At 32.1% G+C, this 12,027-nt stretch overlaps 1 protein-coding gene across 15 annotated transcripts in view; it reads right to left on the reverse strand.

The window, feature by feature from the left end:
* Nucleotides 1-1,154: 1,154 nt before the first annotated feature.
* The window catches only part of Sntg1 (syntrophin gamma 1), an 878,005-nt gene continuing 867,132 nt past the window's right edge, over nt 1,155-12,027 (reverse strand). For 14 of the 15 annotated variants that reach the window (XM_085835546.1, XM_085835535.1, XM_029469832.2 and 11 more), the window contains one exon: nt 1,155-4,783. In XM_085835546.1, the coding sequence (XP_085691672.1) occupies nt 4,625-4,783 (159 nt within the window). In that variant the 3' untranslated portion in view covers nt 1,155-4,624. The remainder of the gene's footprint in view (nt 4,784-12,027) is intronic. The other variant, XM_085835526.1, reaches the window with a different exon arrangement.

Below are 12,027 nucleotides of genomic sequence, written 5' to 3' on the forward strand. Positions count from 1 at the left end.
TTTTCTTTGAATAACTATTTATTGAATTTATAAGTCATGAAGTATTTTATTGTTATATTAATTATAATTATTATTTGCTGTACTAGGGGTAGAACCAATGACATTATTAATGGTATACCAGCATTGCTCTGGTCTAACCAACATAATTGTTTTTGTAAAAACACTTCGATGCATGTACTTGTAGATAAGCTTAAAATACTTCATTAATATTATTACTGCTTATATTATTATTATTAATATTAATACTGCTTATTTTAGTGGTATTAAGAGTTACTGTATATTTTCTGCCTCAGTATTTACTTAAACTATTGGAGTTATACATGATGGATTGTTAGTATTTTATTTCAGAGGAGGTTTAATTTTCATTCTCTTTTTAAACTGAAAAACAAGCTGGACAAGTTATAAAAGTTCATTTAGTAACAAGGACATTATGAATATCACAACTGTTCTAAAGTGATTCCTGTGATCATGCTCTTATGACACTGATACCGCATGAAGAAAAACTGTGGCTTGGGGATGGCACATGATACTACAATAATTACTCATCAATTATTAGTGACAAGATAATGTTGCCTTTGCCCTAGCTTCCCAATATAGATCCCATCCCTAATGGACCATTATATAGATATCAAAATGGTAATGCTTTCAAAAGTTGCAACTCCTAGGTTGTTTAACTAATTTGGCAAATAGTACCTTTCTTAGGTCTTCCCAGACTTTCAGAGGTCAGACATCAAATATTCATGAATATTAATGAACCAGAGCAGATTATGTTCGAAATGGTTTGTACTCTGTGTAGAAAGGTCAGATTTTCACTTTTACCTTGAAGTTCTTTCTATTAGGAGTGTAGTTTAAATGTGTATTAATCTTACAGATCAAAGCCTGACAAACAAATGCAAAATTGAACATAGAAAAGCTTCCATTTTTATTTTCTAATATGGTTCATTAAAAAAGATATTTTCTTTTTAGTAATAGTACATTAATGAACGCAAAGACAAGTGGCCAGTTATCACAGATCTGAATTTACATTTTACAAACATCCACCAAAACATTTAAATAGGAAATAAATATATTTACATTTTATTTTCTCATTGCATTGTAATATGTATAAAATATATAATATTTATAATATTTTATTTATCTTTAAAGGTAAGCTATAATGTAAAGTGACATGATTTAAAATATTAAGGAGTCAGAACAAAACACAAACAGCAAGTTTAAAGATATAGATGAAGATGTTCCTTTAGCTTATAAGCACATCAATACCAACAGAAACAAAATTTTAAGCTGGAACACAGACACTTACCTTACAAAGTTAAGCACAAGTGTGTGCTTGCACTGATAAAGCTTCTTCACACTGCTGGTTTAAAACAATAAAATGAAGTGATTGTTCAGATTTAGGTTTCATCAGGGAGAAGTTAAGCTTCACTTAAGACCAGCATTCAGCATAGACTATACTATAAACAATCTTTGTCACTGTAAATGAGGGACATGTGGATTCATTAGCGAGTATGTTCAGAGCACAACCACACTGCCTATATGGAAGTGCCTTCTCTGCTGGCCAATATTGACTTGACATCATTTTCTTTTCTTCTTGCTGAATGACAGTTTTATGAGCAAAGGCTTTAAAATGACAAGTCAGCCCATGACTAAAATGTGAGATTACTAGCACATTCAGCTATATAAAATTAAATTAGATAGGAAAGCCTTGGGTATTTGTTATATTTAAATTACTAAGGTAATTTTGAAGTTAAACTATAACAAATTCAAGTCCTCCTACTTAGATACACTACATTTCAGGTGATTTTTTTTTTTTTTATCACAGAAAAGACATTCTTATCTTAGTTGTTTAAAACTTCTCTGTCTAACTCATGTAACTACATTTCCTGTAAGCTTGCAGTGTATACACTGTAAGAAGCCCTTTAATGATCTACACATGCACACACACACACATGTATGTGCATGCACATCTAAAAAGGCACTGGAAGGGTTAACACATCATTAAGCATTCTCATGTATGTTTAATGCTCAAACTTGAGATTGTTAAAAATATATATATATCTGAACCTAATTTACTGAGAAGTTGAAATCTGTGTTTTCATGAATTTCTACATTTTTTTTCATTTAAGTAGCTAAAGTCATAGAGACTGACAGTGGTTAATCACACTATAAAGAAAGCTTTAAACACTAACTGTTAAATGGATGAGAACCAGAACAGTACTTTCATAATTGGTGCCTATCCTACTAATCATGTTAAATAGCAATTTCAGTATGGTGATATTTTTACCAAGATTATAAAATGTAACAAAACCAAGGTTGTTCTAGTAGGTTTTAATTCAACCAACACCTTATAGCTGAATACATATATAGCTATGTGTCCCATATGTGAAACACTTTCTTTCAGGATAATTAAGCTTAACATTTTATACTTGTATCTGTACATATATTTATGTGTCTGTAGACACACATAGGATATAAGCTCTATACTCAAGATCTAATATCACACTTCAGCTGTTTTCCCAACATGTGCACTGATAGAATAGTTGATATAACAATAACAGCAAAAAGACTTAGCTCAGGTTTGAATTTTCAATTGAGCTTTGTAAAATCTAGTTTTAGATTTTTTTTTTCAGGTGACATTTCACCTGCGTGTATGTATATGCACCACATGTGTATCTGGTGCTACTGAGTTCTGAAGCAGGCATTAAATTCTCTAAAAATTGTAGTTTCAGATGATTGTAAGTCACTTTGTGGGTGCTACAATCAAATCCAGGTCCTTGAAAGAGAAGTAAACATTTTTATCCACTAAGCCATCTCTCCTGCTCTATAAAGTTTTGAATGATTACAGAAGACCTCTGCATAGTTTTAAATTCCAGTTGTTGCCCACTATGGGGCAGCAGCAAGTGTAGTAGCCGAGCTTTCAGAAGAGATGATAGAGGTTCTCTCTTTAATCTTTCTCCTCGATGTTAGAAAGGCAGAACTCAGAATTCAGTAAAATTCAAAATTGTCATAGCTCTTGTGTTTGGTTGCTCTAGTAAGCAGTAATCCCAAAATGATTATTGTGGGTATACATTGAAATTTCTTGTAAAAGTAGAATATATAAACCTTTATTATCATATTTTCATGTTATGTTGACAAAGCATCTTAGATCCAAAATAACATTTTCAGATCTCATTGTGAGATTTCACGTAATCCACTGCAAAATGAATTAATATTTTTAATTATTATGAAAATAGTTTGCTAGTTGATGACTTTATGCTTATGGATGGGTGTTTCTTTAAAAAATAATTTAGCTTTCCTCTTGAGTCTAATGTGGGACTGTCTTCTATTTAAAGAAGGGATACTGACCTACTTATTAGAAATTTGGTCATTTTAAGGGGGAATCCAACAGTGTTCAATTGAAATGCATACCAATAAAAGTGGACTTTATTTGTTCACTTTTCAAGAAGTAGCTAGTTGTTTAAAAGCAGACACCAACAGAGCTTTAGTAAAGAATGAAGAATGCTTCTTGTTTTGTATGATGAAAGGTCTCTAGTTCCTGGCTTTGGGTGCCCACCCCACAATGCACATTTCTGACTTTTTACCTTCCTAATGCTGAAACAAGCTACCTGCAGCAGCCTACATCATTTGACATAGTCAATTACTTTCCATTGCATTTTATAACATGAATTTTGATGCTGGTTTTCAAATCTCACTTAATTTACACAAAAATAAACTCAAATGAAAATATCACCAGCTCTCATAATGTCTGTAGCTAACTTTCAGGAACTCTTTAGTTCATGACTAAATAGAAAAGTATAACAAAGACATGTTTCTTACACAGAATTTATTGATATTTTTTTCTGCAAGAGCTTTGGGACATTTAAATTTATTAAAGTTTAGTTTGTTCATTAATCTCATTAGGCAAAAAAGAAGAAATGTATTTAAATGAAGAGTGTTTTTGACATTCATGATTAATACCATTTTCTAATATAAAACATGTTAGTAACATTCACCAAAGAAGAAATAGTTAATTTACTAGGGTGTTGTCACAGGCCAATGTAATTGTCTTTATTAATTCTGCAGAATATTTTACAGTAAGATAAACACAGCTGTAGTGCTCATATTGAACTGTTTGATGAGATTATAGGAAGTCACTCACATGAGTAAGTTAAGGTGCTTCTGTCTTTGAGGTCATTTGCTTTCATTTTGTTTTGTTGTTTGTTTGATTTGCATGCTACTTGCCTTGCTTTTATTTTTTAACTTCTTTACACTCATAATACAATGATAGGGCATTGATTCATGATCTGGCCCAATATCTATTTGTCATACAAAATCATCTAAAATAGAGAAATGGCCATTTAATTGGTATTTTTATTTATAGGTAGCTTACAATTTTTATATTATTTACATACTTTACACCAATCAATCCTTGTCACCAAACATGATGACAGCTGTATCCTGATAGAGATCAGTGGAGAAAAAATAGGTTGTTCTGCCATCCCAGGGTCATTTACAGATGCCTCCTGACCTTTCTGCTGCTGGAATTGCAGTCTGACTCCATGGTTGACTTGGTGACAGCATGGACTCTTCAGGGTGAAAGTAGGGAGTGAGTGACCCTGAAGGCTGTCAGGCAGAGCTCAGCATGTCAAGCCATGTGCTTTGCCTTGCTTGTAGAAGCAGAGCTGACAGCAGCAGAAGTGGAAGCCTGATTACCTAAAAACAGAGGGTCCAAACAAGCTACTTTGGCAGCAAAAAATGAATGAATACAGTGAAGAACAGCAAATAAATTTGAAAATTCCAACTCCTGAAAGGAAAAGAAAAATAGATCAGGGGAAAAATAATTTCTTCACAAAATTGTCAACAAGTGGTCATATTTATGTGTAACAAACATTTGGAATCAAGGAAATGGAATGCATGAAAATACAATGGTATGATAGACACATTATAATGCCAAGAAGACTGAAGGTTGATTAATAGATTTACATGCTTAATGAAGATGATATGCAGATTATTATTGCAATGAGGATAACCCACATGTAAACAACAGAGGTTAATGACATATTTTCTGTTTAGTTATATGTTTGTGGTATATGATGAACTACAACTGTTTTATATACTATTCCTGATGTTTGCAATTTATACAATCCAGACTATTAGAAGAGATTATACTATGTCAAAATGCTGCTTAAGAAAATTGACAGATGTTAGTGGTTTCTCTTCGGTTTTGCAAGAATAACATAATAGCATTCAATTAGTGTCTCAACAGTTGTCTTTCTCCCCATTTTACAGTCCCCAGTTAGTTTATTTTAGTGACATTTCTGAAAGTGTTAAATTTTTTCACTTCATTATTGTAGTTTCTAAAAGTATTCCACTAAGGAAGATTTTTTATTTTGTCATAATTATCTAAAATGTATTTTGTTCTAATAATTAAATAAATTACAATCATATGATTTATTCTTCCCTTTTCTTTCCTCTGATAAATCCCTACCAAGTTCTCTCCTTCCATCCCACTAATATTTCTGTGTATCTGTGTATTTTTGTGTTTCTCTCTGTGTATATGTTCTGTTTTCCTTTAGAAGAACAATAATTTTGACTGTCATTGAAAACAAATATTAAAGCAATAGTTCTCAAAATATTTCTATTACATTGAAGATAATATTTGTTTTTTAGGCTTTCCAAACATCTAAATATTTAAGCATCTTATGTAAGATTAATGTTTCTAATTATTTTACCCTCCTTGTTCAGTATTTTACAATAATTTGATGCTGATTAAGACTTCAATTAGTTTGTATATCTTTATCACACTGAGCTTTGTTCTGGATTATAAGAATGAACAGATAATGAGAAGAGATTGCAGGAGACTGATGAATTCATGTTTGGCAATAATTCACCACCACCTTCCTAGTGTTCTGCATCCATGAGAAGATCTTACAGCCACAGTTATTTCCATGGTGTCCTTGATCACAACTGTATAAATTTCCAGAAGATATTTTCCTCTCTCTACCCAGTCCTCATGTTTCTGAGACTTTCGTTTCCATACTTATATGAGCTTTATATGCTATTGACTTGCAACAAAGTTTGTCTTCTTTTTTCTTCCTCCATGAATCTTACAAAATAAAATCTAATTTAAACATTTAATTATTTGGTCATTAAATGAATATATATCATGATCTCTATTTTTGTTAAACATGTATCAGAAAGCAAGATAGATGAGGATGGACTGATGATACTTCATAAACACAGGGATTGGGAGAATTCATTTAAGAGTTTCCAGGTCAACAAATCCACAATGCCTTATAGGTATAACTGGGAAGAATATCTAGGTGAACCAAAATTATGTCTATTGTAATGTACTCTAGGCAGGAGGAGTATAGTCCTGTAGACCATGAGGTAGAACCATTCTAAGGGAATTTGAGACATTGAGCATATACTTTATGGATTTATGAGTAGAAGATTACATTTTTATGGTTAATAACATAAGAGGCTTCTGAAGCAAGATCTGACACACTCATTAAATGGTCACCTGGGTGTACCATTGATAGAGATATCTGTGGCACTGGAAGAGGAGAGAATCTGAAAAGTTATTCACTAAGAAAAGGTGCCAGCTTTGAAAGTAAAGTCGAATGTGTGAGAGAAGCTGCCAGATACTATGACATTGTAAGAAGAACTATTCCAACACTAAGGTAAAACTCTTTGTCTAGTGCATTAAATTTGAGGTTGCATTTGATATAAAAGGAGCAAGTCATAAAGTAAATGTAGATTTAAAAAGTTTGTGTCTATCAGCTTATAAGTGATGGATGAAATTTTTTATAGGTGAAAACAAGGCATATATAGTATATAGAAGAAAGATCATATTCTCATCCATGGGATTCAGCAACTCATAGAAATAAGAATGAACAGAACAATAAGGGAGAGTATCTCTGGCTAAATGGGACTGTCTTGGGTAGTGGTGCTTTGAATTGGCCATTTTGTTTAACAACTTGAACATTATTTATCTTCTCAGTATGAGAAAGGGTTTTTGTACAGAAATTGGAAGAAAAGATTATTAGGAAAGTGTAAAGAAACTAGAGACAAGATAGACAAGCCCATGTTGAACAGTCTTCTCTTTTGTAATGACAGTAGGGAAATCAACCAATAAACTGAATCACGAATAGTTGCCACACACTCTTTCCCCAGATGCAATCACTAGGTCTCTTTACTAGTCCTTCAACAGATCACCATCTAAAGACTTGCTTTTTCTCCACCCACATCTCCTAAGGATCCCACAGATTATTTTTATCCCTTTCCTAGCTTATCACTATATCCTATTTCTCAACCCAAGCACACCTTTTGCTCAACCTCAAACTGTACACAGAGCTCTCTCTCATTCATTCTCTCTCTCTCTCTCTCTCTCTCTCTCTCTCTCTCTCTCTCTCTCTCTCTCTCTCTCCCCGTGTGTGTGTGTGTGTGTGTGTGTGTGTGTGTTGTGCATGGGTGTGTGCATGTGCATGTTTTCTCCTAGAGCAAATCACTCATTCTTTCACCAAGCACTACAACAGAACACCATCTTAAGCATCCTTGCCCTCTCTCCAAATCTCCTATAGATCCATAACTCCTGTCTAATCCCACAGACCATCTCTTCCTAACATCCCATTCCCCACTACATCTTGGCCTCCAACAACAACATACATTCAGTGCAAAATTTTGAATCACATACCAGCTGTGTAGGCCAATAAAACAAGCAACACATGGCTATCATACGCACTAAAATCCAAAGGGAAAACAAAAACCAAAGAAGAAAACACCCACACAACCAAAACACTCAGAAACCAATGCCTAAAAGTATAATCATTCCAAACCCAGATGTTTAAGATGCCAGCAGTAGAATAAAATCAAATAAGCCAGTCAGTAAGTCTCTACTATAGCCCAACTATCCTACCACAGCAGGCCCTGAATATTTCAACATAGTTGAAACACAAGAAGAAGACATTAAAACCAACTAAATGTTGATAGAGAACGTTATAGAGAAAATTAATAAATCACATAAAGAAAACCAAGAAAATACAAGCAGATGAAGGAAACAAATAAAACTGTTTAAGACCTGAAAAGGAAAATAGAAACAATAAAGAAAACATACTGAGTGAACTCTTGCAATGAAAAATTTAGGAATTTGAACTGGAACTGCAAAGGCAATTGCCAACCAACAGTATACAAAAATGGAAGGGAGAACTCTTGAAAAATGAATACATAAGGATATATATATATATATATATATATATATATATATATATAATCTAAAAAACAACCCCAATATAAAACAATTAGGATACTTTGAAGACAATAAAAACACCAATCCTAAGAATAATAGGAATAGAGTAGGGAAAAGAAACCCAGTTTAAGGACTTAGAAAATATTTTCAATAAAATCATAGAAAATTTTCTGAACTAAAGAAGATGCCTAAAAAGGCTCATAAAGGTTCAGAAACAGATAAAACACCAAATATATTGGGCAAAAGAGAAAAGCATCACATTGCTAGATAATAAACACTAAACATATAGAACAAAAAATAATAATATTAAAAGCTACAAAGGAAAAAGACCTAGGAGCATATAAAGGCATACATGAGTTTTCTTGGAGACTTTAAATGGCCTCTACAGATGCATTGCAGACTCTAAGATGCCACACATGTCATCTCTGATAACTATACCCAGCAAAATTTTGAATCACCAGAAGGGGAAAAAAGATATTCTATGATAATGATAAACTTAAACAATATATTTATATAAATCCAGATGTACAGAAAGTTCTAGACAAAAATCCCAACTTAAGAAGATTAATTACAACCATGAAAACACAGGAAATAAATACTCTCACACCAGCAAAACCAAAAGAATAGAAACACATACACACACCACCATCATCACCATGATCAACATCACAAAAAACAACAAGAAGAAGAAAATAATAGGGAGAAAACACCAGTGGTCATTAATATTTCTCAACATCAACATTCTCAATTTCTCAACAAAAAATACAGACTAATAGAATGGCAGCAAAAACAGTATCTATCCTTCTGCTAAATCTAAGAAACATACTTCAACATCAAGGATAAACACTACATCAGGGTCAAAGACTAGAAATAGATATTCCAATCAAACAGACCTAAGGAGGAAGCAAGTATAGCTTTTTAAATATCTAATAAAACAGGTTTTAAATAAAACTAATAAAAAGATATAAAGAAGTATATTACATACTCATAAGAAGAAAATAAATCCACCAAGATAACATTTGATGTTTGCTGTTGTTGTTGTTGTTGTTGATGATGTTTTGTGTTTCAAGACACAGTTTCTTTGTGTATACTTGGCTATGCTGTTACTAACTCTGCATACTAGGCTGGGTTTACACTAAGATCTGTGAGCCTCTGGCTTCTAAGTGCTAGAATTGAAAGCATGTGCTGTCTCAGCTTCAACATTCATGCCTCAACAACAGTAGCATAAACATTTGTAAAAGAGACACTACTAACACTTAAAATACAAAGACCCTTACACACAAATAGTTGGGTACTTCAATATCCTACTTGGAACAACTAACAAGTAATCCAGACAAAACTAAACAGAGAAATATTGGAGATAACAGATGACATAAACTAAATGAAACTAACAGATATTTACAGAACATTTCACCCAATCACAAACAAATAAACCTTCTTCTAAGCACCTAATGAAACTTTCTCCAAAACTGAAGATATACTCAGGTACAAAGTAAATCTCAACAGATACAAAAAAGTGAAATAACTACTTGCATCCTATCAGACCATCACAAATTAAAACTAGATATCAAAACAAACAGAAACCTTGTAATCCCATGGACATTGCACAATTTGTTACTTAATGAAAATTAGTTCATAACAGAAATAAAAACAAAATTAAAGACTTTGCAGATTTTAATGGAAATGAATCCATAACATATACAAAATTATGGGACACAAAGTGTCCTAAGAGGAAATTCATAGAACTAAATTCCTACATAAAACAATTAGAGGATTCCTATCATAGCAACTTAGGGGCACAACTAGAAAGCTCTAGAACAAAAAGAATTAAAAACTACACTATGGTTTAAGAAAAGTGATTTGTATATAAAATGTGCTTTCAATAAGTTTTGGTGTAGCACCAAGAGACACACATGTATAATTTTTGTTTCTAATTTCTCCCTGCAAAACTTGCAAATATAAAACACTTTCTATTTTTAAACTATATATTCATATGTGTATATAGTTCAAGTGTATTTATAATGTATATATTTATGTTCTATAATAATAATTAATAATAACAATAGAGTCTTTAAATGTATTGTTCCTTTCAAAATATTTCAGAAACAGCCAATGAATTGGTAGAATATATGTAGTATGAGTATTCTCTATATAAATGATGAAAGACACTACATGAACACACAGACTCACCGTTTCATCATACAACTCAAAGAGTACTCAATTTAAAATTCATGAATTGCTTAATTCTGCAATTTACAATCTACCATTAATTAGACTACTACCCACTGAAAATGGGTTAATAAAACCATATAATGCATAACCATGGAAAAGGTTTAATAGTGTATGTGTAGATTGCATTTATGAAGTGCTAGAGGACTCAAATATGCAGACAACTATTGAAATGATATTCCTTGGGAAAAAAGAAGTGGAGAATCTAATAGAGAAGGCCATATTTTTTCAGATAATGAAATAATTGTATATTTCTATGTTCTAGCAAATTAATCTACTGTTTTACACTAATTTTAATGAATATTCTTTTCTTTTCTTTTTTTTTTTTTTCAAGACAGGGTTTCTCAGTATAGTCCTGGCTGTCTTGGAACACACTTTGTAGACCAGACTGGCCTCGAACTCAGAAATCTGCTGGGATTAAAGGCGTGTGCCACCACTGCCCAGCTTTAATGAATATTCTTATACATTTATAAGATATATCACAAGTAACAATGGTTCTTGATAGTATTGTTTTGTCACTGGATGTGGCATGCTAGCATTTTCCCTAGAGTTGCTTGATTTGTGCTCAGGAATGAAGTCTGCAGGCTCCCTTTCACCCCAATGTTTTTGTTTCTATATTAGTATGCTTTCAAATAATAAGACAGAGTGAGGTCCTTTTCTTATTTTGTGGAAAACTTTATGAAAGATTGGTAACAATGATTTACTAGGTGTTTACAGGTCTCTAAATATGCATCTTCATAAAGAATCTTGTCTTCATAGCTTGCATTAGATATGCTTGGGTAATTATCCTTGAGGCCCACTCATTGGTTTATACATTTATAGAAATTTACATCTTTTATAAAAGTATATAAATTCTATAATTAGCTTAGGTAATTACATGTGTATTACCCTGTTCATATTATTTAAATGAACCTTGGAAATATTTTGTTTACTTTCTAATTTTTTTAATTTCAATCTCTCCATATTTATTTAGTCATCTAGCCTATGTTTATGAACATGTTTTTGTGATTTTATTTATTTTAAATTTATTGAGGCTGATTTTATGAATGACCTAAATTATTTTTAAAATGAATGCATAGTAAATGTAATTGGGTGGCAGGCTATAAGTATATTTGAATATCTGGCTGGTTAATCACACTGACTAGGTTTTTCCATAATTTTATTAATCTTATGTTTAATTGTTCTGTCCATTGGTCACATGGGGTACTGAAGACCTCGATGAATCAATTGTATGTTTTATCTTTTCCATAATTTCCAAATAAGAGTTTTCATTTATTTTGGAGATCTATTATTATTATCAACCTTTTTTTTAACAATGACAATATTGTTATATTTTGAAAATGAAATTATTTGAATGTGAAAGTCTCCCACAGATTTGTGTTTTAAAAGATTAGAACAAAGCTTGTGGAAATATTTAGCTCTGGAAAATCTAGGAAGTAGGTTTGAGCTACTGAAAGGCCAGTGAATTCTTGGGACTATATGCTTTATGTATTCTTTTCTCAGTGCTTCATGACTGTTAAAAGGAAGACTGTCTGCTATGTGTTCCTACCATAATCTTGACATACATAATT

The sequence above is a fragment of the Mus caroli genome, unplaced genomic scaffold, assembly GCF_978045245.1.
Source record: "Mus caroli unplaced genomic scaffold, Mus_caroli_1 scaffold_1, whole genome shotgun sequence".
Lineage (NCBI taxonomy): Eukaryota > Metazoa > Chordata > Mammalia > Rodentia > Muridae > Mus > Mus caroli.